The sequence below is a fragment of the Asterias amurensis genome, chromosome 7 (assembly GCF_032118995.1).
Source record: "Asterias amurensis chromosome 7, ASM3211899v1".
NCBI lineage: Eukaryota > Metazoa > Echinodermata > Asteroidea > Forcipulatida > Asteriidae > Asterias > Asterias amurensis.
The window spans coordinates 22,300,089-22,319,361 of record NC_092654.1 but is presented as its reverse complement, the minus strand read 5'-3'; the positions used below and the strand labels follow the sequence as shown (position 1 = coordinate 22,319,361).

Genomic DNA, 19,273 nt, shown 5'->3' with positions numbered 1-19,273 from the left:
TTAAGACTATAAGGACGAGTTTAATTCTGTATCCGAAAACGTAGGACGCATTGAGCCCATCCTCAGTGAGGACGAGTTACTCGTCCTAGGTTAGAGCTAGCGTTTCGTGAAATCGGCTGCAGCCTTTAAACTATGGTTTGTTTCCACAGAATGTGCAACAGAAAAGGACTGCATGAACGGTGGTACGTTTATCAATGCGACTTGTGAATGCGAATGTCCTGATTGGTTTGAAGGTGAAGTCTGCGAAGGTGAGTGCATAACTATGGTGACCCTTAAAGACCCTGGACACCCTTTGGTAATTGGCAAGGACAAGCTTTCTCACTTGGTGTATCTCAACATATGCACAACATCACAAATCCGTGAAAAAGTTGACCAAATTGGTCATTGCAGGTGCAAGAGAACAATGAAAGAAAACACCTTTATTGCACAAAATAATTTTTGTGATTTCAGATGGCCAATAAAAGGCTTCAGGCTTATTGGACATTCACAGTGAATTTCTACCTTGTATATCGATGTTGTATATTGGTAATTCCCATAGGTTTGTACAGTGATTGTCTACCATGTACATCAATATTGGATATTGGACATTCCCATAGGTTTGCACAGTGAATGTCTTCCTTGTACATCGATATTGGATATTTGTCATTCCAGTAGGTTCGTACAGTGAATGTCTACCATGTACATCGATATTAGATATTGGACATTCCCATAGGTTTGTACAGTGAATGTCTACCATGTACATCGATATTAGATATTGGACAATTCCATAGGTTTGTACAGTGAATGTCTTCCTTGTACATCGATATTGGATATTTGTAACTCGCATAGGTTTGTAACTTTGTACAGTGAATGTCTACCATGTACATCGGTATTGGATATTCCAGTAGGTCCGACAGTGAATGTCTATTCCTTGTACGTTTGATATTGGATATTGGTCATTCCAGTAGGTTTGTACAGTGAATGTCTACCTCGTACATCGATTTGATATTGGACATTCCCATAGGTTTGTACAGTGAATGTCTACCTTGTACATCGATGTTGGATATTGGACATCCAGTAGGTTTGTACAGTGAATGTCTACCTTGTACATCGATATTGGATATAGGAACGTTTCCTCATAGCTATTGGATCGTACATTAATCCATCTAAGATATATTTCCACAGAATGTACTCCGAAGAATTGTGGTGAGAACGGAAAGTTGAACAACACAAGTTGTAAATGTGACTGCGTTGAAGGTTTTGAAGGCGAACTTTGCGCCGGTGAGTCGCAGATTTATTTTTAGTTCTTTCAAACATTTTGGTAAATTGCCATAATCTTACCCTACTATTTTTGTCAGGTGTTCATGCTTTTTAATTAATAAAGTGTTTTGTACAATAATATTTTATCATCTCGATTTATTTTATTCATGTTTTTTATTTCCTCTATTTTGATTGACATCTGTTTGCGGCGGGGTCTGAAATTATGTGTTCAGTTTTGGGCAATTGTCATTATCTTGGTTTGTGTCAGTTCTATGTTTTTCATGCTATTTTATGTAATACATACTTTAATATTTCATCATCTCGATTTGCTATATTCTTGCTTTATATTTCCTCTAGTTTTATTTATACATAATATGCTACTTGTGTCGGGGTCTGGGCGGGAACATCTAAACAACATGTAATTGCAATTTAGGCGAGTTGCAAGTATCCCGAACCCTAAATAACATGATTATTTTCCCCGCTGTTTATGATTCGTATAGTAAACACACCTTCGTGTGTTCTTCTTTACAGTGTGCTCACCCAAGGAATGCACAAACGGAAATTGGAACGATTTGACTTGTAAATGTGACTGCAAGGAAGGGTTTAAAGGCGAACTTTGTACTCGTGAGTTACATACATACATACATACATACAACTAAATATTTATAAAGCGCCTTTACATCAAGATCAAAGCGCTGGAAAGAGCAAGACCAATGGAACTATAAATACAACAAATTACATCTGATACAAGTGAGTTTTGAGAGATTTTTTGAATAAAGGCAAAGAGTTACAATTTCTGATGCGTACTATGGGAGGTTGTTCCATATTCGCGGAGCAATAAAGGAGAAAGTCCGGTTGTGAGCAGATGTGTTCTAATGGTTGGGTTTTCCAAGAGTTAGTAACCTTGAATCCATTAAATCATATATACAACGATATATAACAACAGACTATATCTGAATGTAGCCAACTTAAAGTTTTCCAAAACCCATCATTGACACGAATGTTCTCTCCGATGTCTTGGGTCTTACACCAAATCATCAGAATCCTATGAATGCATTAAATGGTGGAAAGTTTAATGCCACGACTTGCTGAATGTGCATCCTAGAATTTGTTATGGCTGTTTGTGCACAAACACTCCGCACCCTAAAGCCTGGGCTGTGCTTTCACTGTAATTGAATTTCTTGTAATTTTCCTCAGACCACCAAAATGACCCCTTTTCAAGCAACGTAGAATTGTGGAGTTAAATGGCACGATTTCTGATTGTGACTGCCTAATTTTGAAAAATGGTGTAAACATTAATAATTATGTAACTTGAAGCCTGCATTGTGATCTCACCGTAACTTCGACATTTTCCTCAGACCGTTCACGTTGCTCTTTTTTTAATCTCGACCATTACTGTCTTTGTTCTGTCCTGTCTGTCCTACGTTCTTGTTACTGTTTATGTTCTGTTTGTCTGTCCGTTGCATCTCTCCACAGGCCTCGCCTACTGAAAGTTGTTTCCATATTTAATTATTCATGTTTTCTACCTTGTAAAAAATTCTTTACTTGGTTACTTCTGATGTTTTGCTTATGAACTGTTTGGAAACGTTAATGTTGTATGGAAACAAAATGTGAGTTGAGTTGAAAATTGAAAATGAAATTATAATCATCACAACTTGATGTATATGTCTTCCAGAGTGTAAGGAATGTCTTAACGACGGTGGAAATCAAAATACTTCAACCTGTGCTTGCGACTGCCCCGAGTTATTCATAGGCGTACTGTGTGGAGGTAATAGTTTATTCTTGATATGTATTTTAGCAACTTTAATGCCACCTTTTAAAGTTTTGTGTGATGTACCCTTTGAGGTGTAATACGATGATATAAAGATAAATCAAAGGCTTTCAAAGGGAGGGTAAGTTTGGTAACAACTCTTAAAATCAATTTAGTCCTGTACACTTGCTTAGAAGTAGACCTACGTAGTATGAAGCATTTTGAAAGGCATTATATTTTGAAGTATTGTGGTTATGGACAAATATGTTAGTTTGTATCCCCGAACATTTGAATCTGAGAAGCATTACTGACAGTCACGTTTCTCAGATTGACTATTCCAACTACGGGTGATTCTTCCTGCGTGGACTACCTCTCTTTCGGCGATATCTTAATGCTACCACCTTTAAAATGACATTTTCACAGTTAGTTTAGTTGTATACTACAGGAGAATTAAAACAATCGGTTAAAAAGGGTCTCCCTTCACTCCGGGTACAATCTGATATATTTATTGTTATATGAAATAAAAAATATTTATGTATGTTTTATTCTTTGTATATATGCATCCGCATTTCGGCTTTTTGGTCGCTATGTTTGCATTTTTAATAAACCAATAATGTATAGAAATATAAGTTTTCCCTAACAACGTCCCCTCTTTATCATACACTAATTTATTTTGCATTCCAGATCAATGGTAACATTAGATATTAAATGTTGACTTCATGTGGGGTGAGTTATAAACAATGACTCCAACACTTTCACCTCAGCAAGTCATATTATTTTAAGTGAAGCTTTCTACCTTCATTAAGTTCAAACGGGTGTAAGTTTAATGTAAAGGTGGAAATTGTGTTTTGTGTCACAAAAAGTACCTGGCTGTTGATTTGACCAAACTCTTCCTAACTTAGGATTAATCTTAAGACTATAAGGACGAGTTTAATTCTGTATCCGAAGACGTAGGACGCATTAAGCCCATCCTAAATGAGGACGAGTTACTCGTCCTAGCTGGAGCTAGCGTTTCGTGAAATCGGCTGCAGCCTTTAAACTATGGTTTGTTTCCACAGAATGTGTAACAGAAAAGGATTGCATGAACGGTGGTACGTTTATCAATGCGACTTGTGCATGCGAATGTCCTGATTGGTTTGAAGGTGAACTCTGCGAAGGTGAGTGCATAACTATGGTGACCCTTAAAGACCCTGGACACCCTTTGGTAATTGGCAAAGACCAGCTTTCTCACTTGGTGTATCTCAACATATGCACAACATCACAAATCCGTGAAAAAGTTGACCAAATTGGTCATTGCAGGTGCAAGAGAACAATAAAAGAAAACACCTTTATTGCACAAATTTTTTTTTGTGATTTCAGATGGCCATTAAAAGGCTTCAGGCTTAAAAAAACAACCTATATTTGAGTGAGAAATTACCTCTCTGTAAAAAACTACTTTACTGCAGAAGGAGTCGTTTCTCACAATGTTTTAAACTACCAACAGCTCCCAATTTCTCGTTACACCAAGTAAGTTTTTATGCTAACAGTTATTTTCAGTAATTATAACTTAAGTGTCCATTGTCTTTAAGGGACATCAAACACAACGTTATTATTCTTGTTCATGTTTATGTTATGTTTGTCTGTCCATCATGCATCTCACAACAATCGAAATTGAATTGAACATTCATGACAGTATATCACGACGTGAATACTGGTGCAGGATGTACGTAGGGTCTTGTGCACAAACTGTGAATATTGTCGCCAATGTCATGACAAAGTACTCATCTTGGTTTCCATTGCGTGAATGTATTGAACCCAATATTCACCACAAAACAACATCTTCGTATCCACAGAATGTACAAAGGAATGCTTGAACGGACAGTTGGACAATACAACGTGCGGGTGCAACTGCGACGATGGTTTTCAAGGCGAACTTTGTACTGGTGAGTAACTACACATTTCAGTTTGTATAGTTTATTATGTAAAGAGAAATTTAATTGAGAAATAAAATAAGAAATACAAACGACAGTACAGTGAATGTCTACCATGTACATCGGTATTGGATATTGGTAATTCCAGTAGGTTTGTACAGTGAATGTCTGCCTTGTACATCGATATTGGATATTTGACATTCCCATAGGTGTGCACAATGAATGTCTACCTTGTACATCGATATTGGATATTGAAAATTCCAGTAGGTTTGTACAGAGAATGTCTACCTTCTATATCGATATTGGATATTTGTCATTCCAGTAGGTTTGTACAGTGAATGTCTACCTTGTACATCGGTATTGGATATTGGTCATTCCCGTAGGTTTGTACAGTGAATGTCTACCTTGTACATCGGTATTGGATATTGGTCATTCACATAGGTTTGTACAGTGAATGTCTACCTTGTACATCGATATTGGATATTGGTCATTCCCGTAGGTTTGTACAGTGAATCTCTACCTTGTACATCGATATTGGATATTGGTCATTCACATAGGTTTGTACAGTGAATGCCTGCCTCGTACATCGATTTGCTATTTTGTGTGCACAGTAAATGTCTACCTTGTACATCGATGTTGGATATTGATCGATCCAATAGGTTTGCACAGTGAATGTACACCTTGTACATCGATATTGGATATTGCCCATTCCAGTAGGTTTGTACAGTGAATGTCTACCTTGTACATCGATATTGGATATTGGTCATTCCAATAGGTTTGCACAGTAAATTTATACCTGGTACATCGATATTGGATATTGGTCATTTCATGTTTGTACAGTGAATCTCTACCTTGTACATCGATATTGGATATTGGACATTCCCGTAGATTTGTACAGTGAATGTCTACCTTGTACATCGATATTGGATATTGGACATTCCCGTAGGTTTGTACAGTGAATGTCTACCTTGTACAACGGTATTGGATATGGTTCATTCCCATAGGTTTGTACAGTGAATGTCTACCATGTACATTGATATTAGATATTGGACATTCCCGTAGGTTTGTACAGTGAAAGTCTAACCTGTATACATCGATATTGGATATTGTATATTCCAGTAGGTTTGTACACTATGAATGCATTAAATGGTGGAAAGTTAAATGGCACGACTTGCTGAATGTGCATCCTAGAATGTTTTAAAGCCGCGTACAAACACTCCGCACCTTAAAGCCTGGCTATGCTTTCACTGTAACTGAAGTTCTTAAAATATTCCTCAAACCACTAAAATGGCTCTTTTTCAAGAAAAGTGTAGTTGAATTGCACGATTTTTGATTATTTTTGAAGGCTTTGTAACAATCTGCAACTGGAAGCCTGTGTTGTGCTTTCACTGTAACTTCTAGACAATTACATTGCTCTTTTTTACTCTTCATCATGTTCTGTCTTTGTTCAACCTGTCTGTTCGTCCGTTCTTGTTCATGCTTATGTCCTGTTTGTCTGTCCGTAGCATCACACCACAGAACTCGCCTTCTGGAAGTTGTCTCCATATTTATTTATTTTTTTCTACCTTGTAAATAATTCTTTCTTGGTTGCTTGAGTTGAATTGAAAATTGAAAATGAAATTATAGTCATCACAACTTGATGTATCTGTCTTCCAGAGTGCAAGGAATGTCTTAACGACGGTGGAAAGCAAAATAATTCAACCTGTGCTTGCGAATGCCCCGAGTTATTCATAGGCTTACTGTGTGAAGGTAATAGTTTATTCTTGATAATATACATATTATGTATTTTAGCAACTTTAATATCACCTCTTAAAATTGTGTTTAATGTACCCTTTGAGGTATAATACGATGTCTCCTTCATCTCAGTTTTATAATTGTATAATGATATTTTTATCGTTGGCAGGGGTCTGGTTTTACACATCTTTTGATGACAGTTTTTATACTTTTGTTTTAACCTTGACAGCCCCAACTTGTAACTATTGTGTATGTCTAAAGATTTAAAATAAATAATATATAAAGATAAATCAAAGGCTTGTCAAGGGAGGGTACGTTTGATAACAACTCTTAAAATCAATTTAGTACTGTAAAAATCTTACTTGCTTAGAAGAAGGCCTATGTAGTATAAAGCATTTTGAAAAGCATTATATTTTGAAGTATTGTGGTTATGGACAAATATGTTTAGTTTGTATCCCCGAACATTTGAATCCGAGAAGCATTACTGACAGTCACATTTCTCAGATTGACTATTCCAACTATGGCTAATTCTTCATATATGTGTCCGAAACGGCGACTTCGGCTACAGCTACGGCTAGATCGCCCGAGTCTGCCTATTCTTCAACACTGACAGACGCGCTGATCTAGCCGTAGCTGTAACCAAAGTCGTCGTTTCGGACACGGCCTATGTTTATTTTGTATCTACACGCGAATTAATACAATAAAATGGTGGGAAAGGGGTCTGCTTTTAAAGGCACCGGACACTACTGGTAATTACTCAAAATATTTATTAGAACTTGGTAACGAGTAATGGGGAGAGGTTGATAGTATAACACATTGTGAGAAACGGCTCCCTCTGAGGTGACGTAGTTTTCGAGAAAGAAGTAATTTTCCATGAATTTGATTTCGAGACATCAGATTTAGAATTTGAGGTCTCGAAATCAGGCGTCTGGGAGCACACAACTTCGTTTGACGAGGATGTTTTTTTTTCTTTCGTAGTTATCTCGCAACTACGAGTCCAATCGAGTTCAAATTTTCTCAGGTTTGTTGTTTTATGCATATGTTGAGATGCACCAAGTGACAAGACTGGTCTTTGACAGTTACTAATAGTGTCCAGTGTCTTTAATAAAGATATACTTTCCCCTTTTCCTATCTGATATAATTAGTGTTCTGTAAAAGAAATATAAGTTGTGTTTTAACAGTATCCCCTCCAATGAAAGTCTTGTAATCGATGGTAACATTAGATATTTAATTTTGACTGAAGTGAGCTTATCAACAATTATACTCTAAACGCTTCCTGTTTGAATATTTCACCCAAAGATTGTTTAGAATGTGAGAACGGAGGAACGCTACAGAACCTATACACATGCGAGTGCGAGTGTCCGGGGCGCTGGACTGGCCCATTGTGTACAGGTAAGTAAAGGCCTTTGCCCCAATTCCATAAAACCTGTAAGCACAAAAACTTACTAAGCACAGAATAGTATTGCTATAAACATAAACTGGTTACCAGTTTACATTAACTTTACATTGTTGTGACTGGTGCCCCACTCAATTGTTACTCGGCAAATGAATTTGTCAAGCTGTATTTTCTGTTTATACCAGCTTTGTGAAAATTGGCCCTCGCCACACAAGGGAACTTGTGGGCAACCAACTGCAGTGCATGTCAAAGGACCAATTTGGTAGCACAGAAGTATTTTTCAAACGATGTCTTACGATGTGAACATTCTGTTGTAAATGCAATTTCTTCTTTGCGATTTCCTGGAACTGTTTGCTTGTAAATTGCATCGTGTGACACGGCCATAAAAGATTTAAAGGCTGTGGACACTATTGGTAATTACTCAAAATGAAAAAATAAAAAACTTACTTGGTAACGAGTAACGGGGAGAGGTTGATAGTATAAAACATTGTGAGAAACGGCTCGCTCTGAATTAGATTTTGAGGTCTCGAAATCAAGCATCTGAAATCACACAACTTCGTGTAACAAGGGTGTTTTTTCTTTCATCATTATCTCGCAAATTCGACGACCAATTGAGTTTAAATTTTCACAGGTTTGTTATTTTATGCATATGTTGAGATACACCATGTGGGAAGACTGTCTTTGACAATTACCAATAGTGTCCAGTGTCTTGAACAAACTATGTAACGATCAGAAACTTTGAGAATTTTTTTTTATTCCTGGATGAACCGATCGTTGAAGGCACTGAACACTATTGGTAATTACTCAAACTAATGTTTAGCATAAAAGCTGACGTGGTAACGAGCAATGAAGAGCTGTTGATAGTATAAAACATTGTGAGAAACGGATCCATCTGAAGTAACGTTAGAGGTAAATTTTACTCAATTATTAGAAGGCTTCAGGCCTGAAGCCTTTTATGTGGATACAAAAAACACATACATTTGTTCAACAAGGATGTTTTTTCTTTCATATTCACTTGCAACTTCGATGATAAATTGTTTTATGCATAAAAAATGTTGGAAATACATCAGTTGAGAATTTTGGTCTTTAACAATTACAAAACGTGTTCAGTGCCTGTCTGCATTTTGAAGAGGAAGAAGCAAAATGCTTGTGTACACTTCACTTAAACAAATAGGATAAACCAACAGCAACCGACTATCATGCTGTATGCTCAGCCCATAAAAGTGTTCGCCAACTTGACGAACAGTAAATAAAATGTGACATGATTTTAAACAATGGAACTGAAACTGGCAACTTGATCCATAATGAAGAATACTTCAACCGAAACCACTTCAATTTTGCTAGAAGTGTAGGGAAATCGCGTTGGAAAGTTTTAAAAATAACACTCTTTGACTCGTTACCAAGCAAGGTTTTATGCTAATAATTATTTTGAGTAATTACCAATAGTGTCCACTGCCTTCTGTATCTGTTCGGTACTGCACACAAACTCCACTATCGGGATATCAATGCAGGCGGTGCCTTTAAATATTTTATGGTCATGTCACATGATGCAATTTACAAGCAACCATTTCAACCATTTCCAGGAAATCTCAAGGAAGAAATTGCGTTTAAAACTGAATGATCACATCGTAAAAGACGTTTTTTGAAAGAATACTTCTGTGCTACCAAGTTGGTCCTTTGACATGCACTGCAGTTGGTTGCCCCCAAGTGTGATATAGTTTTCTATGGTGAGCGTTTCTAAATACCTGTTATTATTATTATTTTTATTATTATGTATAGGATAATGCCCGAGGTGCGCGCCATTCGTGGGTAAGAATGGCCCGAGGGCGAAGCCCGAGGGCCATTCGTATCCACGAATGGCGCGTTCACCGAGGGCATTATGCGACTTAACCCACACCTGGGACGTCATGCTATTGTTAAAATCGCTCCATTATTTCGCACGAATGGCGCGATATTGTTTAATTTTTAAGTCAATTGTTTGTATGTATTACGTAAGCTTGTTCACTCCAGTGAACACCACTGGTGGTGTGTGAACAATGGACGAAGACCAACATTTAGGAAATATGCTCGTTCCTTCGATAGTGGCATCATAGATCGGGAGCGAAAGTGGCAGCAGATAAGTGATTTTGTTTCTTGACTTTAAGTAAATTTATACAAGTTAGTGATAGAAACAGACTATCAGATAATGTTGTAGCCGACTTTCTCTGTCTACAAAAAAACCCAAAAGGTGAAGATAAAAGAAGTGACCTACCCGCGTACAAGCCTGTAGTTTCAGATTTGTTTTTAATAAACAAATTTAAGCTACCTTTATGATCAACAATTTCAGTTGAATTCCTGTTATTTTATGATGATATTGAAAAAAGTATCTTTACAATCTTAAATTTTAGGGACTTTACTCACTTACCATGTTTGTGTATGATAAATTAAGCATTTGGAATTAATAAAAACAAAAACAAAAATACTGGTTAAAATGAAATTGATTTATCTGACTTTAAGACCTGCTTAAATTACTGTTGTAGTTCTATAATTATTTTTTAACATCTCAGCTAAATAATTTAATAATGTAGCTGTTCACTTGTGTGTCAACGATCATTTTGCAATACATGTGTAGCTCTATTAACCTGTGTTAAAAACCATTAAAAACAAAATAATATATGGTCAATGGCGTCATTGACTTGATTTACTTTGTTCCCTAGCTCTTTTATGCACAATGGGTGAATAGATGTACCCATCGCGCCATTCGTGCAAAATAATGGAGCGATTTAACAATAGCATGACGTCACAGGTGTGGGTTAATGTTATTTAAAAGTCACCAAACATTATCTAGTTTGTCCACAGTGGCTGAAATGCATGAACGGTGGAACTCCAAACATAACAAGTTGCTTTTGTGAATGTACGGAAGATTGGACAGGGGCAGATTGTTCCAGTAAGTATAACCTTTATATAGGGCATCATCACAATGACTCCATGAGCAAGTTTAAATGCAAACCAGTTAGAGCAAGTTCGAGTGTGCACAATGATTAACTAAAGGTTGACCATTTTAACTCAAACCCAGGCTGGTCGACCATTGGTTGACTACTGTGGTCGACCATTTGGAACCAGCCTGGTGACCATGGTTTCTTCAATGGTCCCAATAGCCTGTTCAATGCAAACATGTGTAAAGCGCAGAGGGGAACCAGTGACACTATAGCGTTATAAGGCAGAGCGAATATATACCCATGCAGGAAAAATAATCTGTAAAGGGAATACACATTTTAAGACTGGCGTTACTGACAGTAATGCTTCTCAGATTCAACTTTTGAGGCGTTAAAACTGACACAATTTTTACATAACTACATTACTTCGAAGTGAAACGTTCCTCAAATTACTTTATACTATCGAAAGTTGCTGAAGATTTCTAATCAAAAGTTCGTATTGCCATTAATGTTTAGAGTGATTACCAAACTTCTGCTGTGGTTGTTCATGTACTTGTATTTGTTGAGGTCAAATAAATAATAATAATAATAATAATAATAATAATAATAATAATAATAATAATAATAATAATAATAATAATAATGATGATGATGATGATGATGATGATGATGATGATGATGATGATGATGATGATGATGATGATGATGATGATGATGATGATGACGACGACGACGACGACGACGACGACGACGACGACGACGACGACGACGACGACGACGACGACGACGACGACGACGACGACGACGACGACGACGACGACGGCGACGGCGACGGCGACGGCGACGGCGACGACGACGACGACGGCGACGATGATGATGATAATAGTTTATTTTCGCTTTAAAGGCAGTGGACACTATTGGTAATTGTCAAAGACTAGCCTTCACAGTTGGTGTATCTCAACATATGCATAAAATAACTAACCCGTGAAAATTTGAGCTCAATTGGTCGTCAAAGTTGCGAGGTAATAATGAAAGAAAAAAACACCCCTGTCAAACGAAGTTGTGTGCGTGTACATGGTTGATTTCGGGACCTCAAGTTCTAAATCTGAGGTCTCGAAATCAAATTCGTGGAAAATCACTTCTTTCTCAAAAAATATGGCACTTCAGAGGGAGTGTTTCTCACAATGTTTTATACCATCAACCTCTCCCTATTACTCATCACCAAGAAAGGTTTTATGCTAATAATTATTTTTAGTGTCCACTGCCTTTAAGCCGATTGTTCGTGATATAGCGGTAGTGAACATAACGAAAGGTCCAAAACCATTGACGTAACTTTGATGAAATCAAAATTTACCAACAGATTTACTATTCAAAAAAATTCCTACACATAATGCTCGAATTTTTTGTTTCCTACAGAAGCGGTGCCAAGTTTTCCCGACGATCAATATGCAGAAGTTGGTAAGCCAGACTCAAGGCATGTCTAATTTATAGTACATATAATCGAAATAATTGATTTAGTACCTTCACATAAGTTCGCATGGTAAGAATTCCATGTAGTTGGCTTTGCAAAAATAATCTCCACTGTGAGTTTTAGCGGCTCTGAAAAGACCCATTTGCAATGACATTTGTTCAGATCGCCTTTGAAATAGATTGGTTATTACTTATTTGAGTGCAAAATTATTATTGTACAACACCCCAGCAACCTGTTGGTTGTCACGTGTTGATAAACACACCATTGCACGCTACGTCGTTCACCGTGCCTTTTTTGTTCCAATAAGTTTGCAACTTGAAAAAAACTTTCAACTTTCATCTTTCAAACTGATCGCACCATTGCAATCATGAACATTCATTATTTTGTATATTATTTTTCATAGAGGGTGAAAAGACTGTCCAAATTGAGATTGCTGTGACATCCGACAGTGATTGTAATGCGACAGACAATGCAACATCAGAGGAGTGCAAAACATTGGTGGACGAGTTCAAGAAAGAGGTAGGGCTTAATTCTCAATAGTTTTAGGATAATATTGGATATTTCAGGATGATGACTTTGATGAAAGTTTTCTTTATTTCAAATAAACATTACAGATTTGGTTTTTACTAACAAAACAGTTGTTGGCAGTGTAAGTCTTTTATGTAATACACAAACTGACAAACTTGTAGAGGTTTGAGATCGATCGGCCATCTTGGTCACGCGAAAATAGTGGAAAACCGATAACACAATAGCATGACATCGCTGAGGGGGAAAAAAACGTCCACTGAGCGATCAACTCCAATCGGAACATTAGTTTTATTTATTTCTCATAAAATACGACACATCAGACAGAAATATTCCAAGGGATGTTTTCTATTATCATCATTAGACCGGAAGTCTTATGTAAATCTGTGATCTTAGACGAGTTTCGTTCTTACCAATTCTGTAATGTTCCTTTAAGAAGATGAGTCTATTGACAGTAGTTTCACAATGCTTGTACTTTCGCTGCTGACACTCTACTCATATTGTTGTATTTGTGTATAAATCTGACTCGTTGTTCCATTCTATTGTTCTAGAATGTACTCATTTTTTTATTTGCAGTTTTTATAAGGAAGGGTAGCATTTTCAATATTACAAAATAATGCTATCCAAAAGGGCCCCTGTACATAGAGTAACAAGTGAAAAAAAAAACAGTAAAGAGCAATCAAAGTTACGAATCAAAACAAGAAACTGATGCCCCAAAACAACACAACAATTTGTAGGTTTCTTGGTTCGAATCTCATCAGATCAGTCTGTGGATCTTTTCCCCGCACAGAGTTCAGAAAGCAAAAGTGGACTTTACTTTCAACATATCGGTTGGTCGATGGGGGTCTTTTGGGGTCTTTTACACACAATGGAACAATAGACCCCAACAAAGTTTTCTCTTAGAAACAGAGAGGACAAGTTAACAAATAAACCAACAGAGAACAATAACATCTGGACCTCTAGACCCAATCCACAAGGATATGTATCGTGTGTGATAACCGCTCTCCGTTTTTAGGTGTTCGGGCTTCATCGAAACGCATCTTGTTTTTATTTTGTTATTTTCCAATCTTGTTATTTTGTTATTAATTATTTATTTATTTATCTGGTGTCTCGTCTTTTTTTTTTCAACTAATAGTTCTAGTTGTTAATTGCGGTGCATTAAAAAGTGACATTGAAACAATATAATGCAACGACTCTTCTTATTGCCCCCAAACAGGTAGAAAAGTTATATCAGAGTTTACTTGGGTTCAAGGAAGTAATAGTCAACCTGGAGAAGCTCAGGTAAAGATTTTAATCTTTACAAAGACAGGATTTGTAATTATGGAAAACAAACAACAAAAGTTCAATCTCAAAGCTCATAATCATTGCTTTGAACTGAAACTTACAAGAAAGATAGTAGCTTTGAGCTACAAGTTAAACTTGTTTTGTGTGTAGCGTAGCTTTGCTTTACCAGTTATACTAACATGCAATACAAAGTGTTGGCTGCATCAGTTTAGTGAATGTATCAATATCATCATAATGTGTAGAAAACTACGATGTCAACTATAAACTCCAGGCCTTATCTGTGCCACACTTCCAGACACATACTTTATGAAACATGGAAGATCTCTGTAGATGCTTAATATTATTTTGAAAAAAACCTGCGGTGTGGCATGAACAGTATAGGGTTTGTTTTCTAAAAATAAAATTGTTGACTCGGTCATTCTGTAAGAAAATAACCCAGGATCCTACTGTTTTACTAGTGCAATCAATTCTTCACAACTTGTTAATGTTTTCGACTGGTGCGTTTCCTAGGCAGGGCAGTGTCATAATTCCACACAACGTCACATATGACTACGCTAAAATGAGTCAGGAGGGGAGACAGTTATCGGCAGTCGCCCTCTACGATATGACAGTTGGCCCAGCGGTGTCTGAGGGGATGATTGGGGCACTCTCAGTGTCCCCGGAGTGTGCAAAGTGCATTGCACCAGAAGGTAGTTTTTTTTCCAAAAACTTTTCGAATTTAGAGTTGGGAACTTTTCGTCACTTTAAGTGTATATCATTAGTCTAAATCTACGAAAGCCCACAAGTGTCATCGCAAGTATATTTTGTTATGTTGCAGGTATATATTTTGGAAGTCTTCTTTTTTGGAAGTACATTAATATTAAGCTATTCTTGTTTTTTGGAAGTACATTCTGCGAGTCTTATTTTTTGAAAGTACATTGTTTAAGAACATCTTGTTCCTTAACGAATTGTAATTTTGACGTGTTTTGTTAAATTGTTTATTTTCTTTTTACACACCATTAACTTGAAATAGTTCTTATCGTCTTTATGCAATATCCCAAACAAAATTATTAATGAATCCCGGATAAAGTTTTTCGGTTTCAGTTCTGAAAAAATTATGTTTTTGGAAGCTTGATGGTGGAAATGAATGCACTCTGTCGTGGCCGAGCGGTTGGAACGTAAAACCGTTGGTCCCGTGTGTTGTGTAGCACACGTAAAAAAAACAGTCCACTTTCGAAAAGAGAAGGGGTTCGCCCCGGTGTTCCTGGCAGGATTGGCAGAATATTGCGCCACAGCACCTTGTAAACCATTTCATAGTGGTATTGGATTAGGTCTCATAATTCAAAGCTTCGTCCCACTCACCTTGCTGTAAATACTTGGCGCCTTGTATCCTTTGGAAAAAGACGCTCAAAATACGGATATTATTTTAAAAACCCATCTACTAGGCCTATGTTTGAATGTGAATTGGGTTTACCAATGTGTCTCCCTGTCAGTCAATAACCGTTTAATTTTATTTCAGATTTTACTGATACGTGCAATGAGGCTATAGATTGCGGCAAAGGTTTTGAAGAGTACAAGATGACCGAAGGTGATTCTTGCTACCTCATTTGCCAGTCCATTTGCCAAACATCGATTTGTGGAGACGGAACTTGCAGCCAAGAACAAGGAAGTGACGTCGTAACATGCAGGTGAGTTTGTGGTTATTATTATTTTTTATTATGTATTATTGGTTGCTTTATTTCAAAAATAAAGGCTTCACGGTCATAAAGGATTTGGGTACTTTTTCAAAATGTCCATAGATTTACATTAAACTCACAGGGTTTGAAGATAATGATAGTGGAAAGCTTCCCTTCAAATATTACTTACTGAGGTGCAGTAGTTTTTGAGAAATGAGTAAAACAATGTCATGAAAACACGTTTGTAAATGCTTAAAATAATTTTCGTCTCATGAGACCAAAATTATTTTCATGACATGGTTTTACTCATTTCCCCAAAACTACAACACCTCAGCACGTAATATTTTCAGGGAAGCTTTGTACTATCGTTATCTTCAAACTGTGTAAGTTTAGTGTAAATCTGTGGACACTGTGTTTTTCGTCCTACAAAAAGTACATACACCCTTTAAGGGAGGCCGAATTTAGTTTTACATCATTAAAAAATATAGCATGAATATTTAAATAAACAAAATATAGACAATTTGAAATTGTTAACCAAAATACGTGGATATGACAACATTTTTGGACAACAATGACATCAACTCAGACATGGACAACCATGACAGCAAGTCAAACATGGGCAGCAATGATTATAACACCCGTCGACAAAAACATGTATTAAAAGTCATTTAAACCAGTGACGGTAGCTAGACATTTTCATTGGGAGTAGGGGGGGGGGGCACCTGACGGAATTTTAGACTGGTCCCCTGTCTGTAGCCGCAAGGGTAAAGACAGGCACTGGTTTAACAGGCCCAGTGATATCAGTGCATTAACTTGCGGTGACGTAAGCTTTCAGTTTCTGAGTTATAACTGCTCTGCTTCGAGCTGACGTAGTTTATAAGGTACACCAACATCGCCCTCTGCTGCGTATGCATAATGTTTGTAGTCAAGTGTCATGTGAGTACACGTGTGATTGGATATTAGTTCAAATGTTTATCTGGCTCCCGCCATGTATCCAAGCTGTTTACGAGCCTTGGGCCAAGTTTCATAGAGCTGCTAAGCACAAAAATTTGCTAAGCATGAATTTTCTTCCTTGATTATAACAGAATTACCAACCAAATTTTCACGTGAGTTTCAGGAGAAGCAAACAACAGCTCAATACCAGTAACAAGCAATATGAAACAAATAGAAATTTGGTCGGTAGTCCTGTTTTTATCAAGTAAGAATTTTCATGCTTAGCAATATTTTGTGCTTGGCAGCTCTATGAACATGGGCCAAGATGTTCTGGCTAGCGTAGCTTAAGCAGAAGTCACGATTTTGAAGAAGTGGTGGTTAAAGACACTGGACACTATAATTGGTAATTGTCAAAGACCAGTCTTCTCACTTGGTGTACCTCAACATATGCATAAAATAACAAACCTATGCAAATTTGAGCTCAATTGGTCGTCGAAGTTGCAAGATAATAATGAAAGAAAAAACACCCTTGTCGCACGAAGTTGTGTGCTTTTAGATGGTTGATTTCGAGACCTCATAATTCTAAATGTGAGGTCTCGAAATCAAATTCGTGGAAAGTTACTTCTTTCACGAAAACTATGTCACTTCAGAGGGAGCCGTTTCTCACAATGTTTTATATATCAACCTCTACCAATTACTCGTCACCAAGTAAGGTTTTATGCTAATAATTATCTTGAGTAACTACCAATATAGTGTCCACTGCCTTTAAGACCGTTTTCTAAATCAAGGGTTTGGATTGGGCTCTTTGTCCTGGTTTCCTCACACGTTGAAATGCCCATAATGACAGCACGCTATAATTGGCAGCCAATCCAAATCCCAAGCTCAAGCCTTGATTTCGAAAACGGTCTGAATCCCAAGTTCAAACCATAGATTCCCGGTAAAAACAAAATGCTAGACTTGCACACCCTATTGGATGAAATGGCCACACCCAATGTTCCGATGCCCCTAATATATATTTTTCTAAAGGTTTTTTTTCGGAACATTAGGTTGTCGGAACATAAATGAATTAATTGTTGCTGCTTTTTTATCTTCCAGGTGTCCCCAAACTTCTGAAGTAATGTACATCGGGAGTAACTGTCAGTTAAAGATCGAACTATTGTGGCTGTATGTCGGCTGTGGTGTTGGTGGTGGTTTATTTCTGTTGCTGATCGTCATCTTGACCGTGTGCGTGATTCGATGCAACAACGAGAACAAGAAACTGAAAAAGGGACACGGTGGAAAAAAGACAGACAAGTATGATATTTGATTTGTACAAAAAAACTCTTAAAGACACTGGACACTATTGGTAATTGTCCAAGACCAGTCTTCTCACTTGGTGTATCTCAACATATACATAAAAGAACAAACCTGTGAAAATTTGAGCTCAATCGGTCGTCGAAGTGCGAGATAATAATGAAAAAAAAAAACACGAAGTTGTATGCTTTATCTAAATCTGAGGTCTCGAAATCAAATTCGTGGAAAAATACTTCTTTCTCGAAAGCTACGTTTCTTCAGAGGGTGCCGTTTTTCACAATGTTTTAAACGTTAAACCTCTCCCCATTACTCGTTAACAAGAAATATTTTATGCTAACAATTATTTTGAGTAATTACCAACAGTGTCCACTGCCTTTAAAAGTCACTGGATTGGTAGTCACTCAAAGTAGTCGTGAACAAGCAACGGAGAGCTCCTGATAGTATAGAACATTGTGAGAAACGGCTCCCTCTGAAGTAACAATGTTTTTTGAGAAAGAGGTAATTTCTCACTCGAATAATAATAAAAGACTTAACATTAAAGTGTGTTTTTTCTTGCATTATTCTTTTGCAACTTCGATGACCATTATTTGTTTTAGTCCAAATTTTCACAGATATAATGCTTTATATATTTGGATGCACCGTGAGCTAGAATACTGGTCTTTGACAATTACCAAAGGGTTTATTCGTGTGTTGGGATACACCAAGTGAGAATACTGGTCTTTGACAATATTACCTAAGGGTTTATTCGTGTGTCGGGATACACCAAGTGAGAATACTGGTCTTTGACAATATTACCAAAGGGTTTATTCGTGTGTCGGGATACACCAAGTGAGAATACTGGTCTTTGACAATTACCAAAGGGTTTATTCGTGTGTTGGGATACACCAAGTAAGAATACTGGTCTTTGACAATATTACCTAAGGGTTTATTTGTGTGTTGGGATACACCAAGTGAGAATACTGGTCTTTGACAATTACCTACGGGTTTATTTGTGTGTTGGGATACACCAAGTGAAAATACTGGTCTTTGACAATTACCTAAGGGTTTATTCGTGTGTTGGGATACACCAAGTAAGAATACTGGTCTTTGACAATATTACCTAAGGGTTTATTTGTGTGTTGGGATACACCAAGTGAGAATACTGGTCTTTGACAATTACCTAAGGGTT

The 19,273-nt window shown here is 37.1% G+C and overlaps 1 protein-coding gene across 5 annotated transcripts in view; it reads left to right on the top strand.

Moving 5' to 3' along the window:
• The window catches only part of LOC139939351 (uncharacterized), a 102,320-nt gene that overhangs the window by 76,862 nt on the left and 6,185 nt on the right, over nucleotides 1–19,273 (top strand). For 3 of the 5 annotated variants that reach the window (XM_071935155.1, XM_071935158.1, XM_071935153.1), the window contains 15 exons: nucleotides 150–248; nucleotides 1,165–1,260; nucleotides 1,771–1,863; nucleotides 2,915–3,007; nucleotides 4,048–4,146; nucleotides 4,822–4,911; nucleotides 6,556–6,648; nucleotides 7,933–8,025; nucleotides 10,857–10,955; nucleotides 12,361–12,402; nucleotides 12,819–12,934; nucleotides 14,157–14,221; nucleotides 14,735–14,913; nucleotides 15,723–15,891; nucleotides 17,908–18,105. In XM_071935155.1, the coding sequence (XP_071791256.1) occupies nucleotides 150–248; nucleotides 1,165–1,260; nucleotides 1,771–1,863; nucleotides 2,915–3,007; nucleotides 4,048–4,146; nucleotides 4,822–4,911; nucleotides 6,556–6,648; nucleotides 7,933–8,025; nucleotides 10,857–10,955; nucleotides 12,361–12,402; nucleotides 12,819–12,934; nucleotides 14,157–14,221; nucleotides 14,735–14,913; nucleotides 15,723–15,891; nucleotides 17,908–18,105 (1,624 nt within the window). The remainder of the gene's footprint in view (nucleotides 1–149; nucleotides 249–1,164; nucleotides 1,261–1,770; nucleotides 1,864–2,914; nucleotides 3,008–4,047; nucleotides 4,147–4,821; nucleotides 4,912–6,555; nucleotides 6,649–7,932; nucleotides 8,026–10,856; nucleotides 10,956–12,360; nucleotides 12,403–12,818; nucleotides 12,935–14,156; nucleotides 14,222–14,734; nucleotides 14,914–15,722; nucleotides 15,892–17,907; nucleotides 18,106–19,273) is intronic. The other 2 variants (XM_071935157.1, XM_071935152.1) reach the window with 2 other exon arrangements.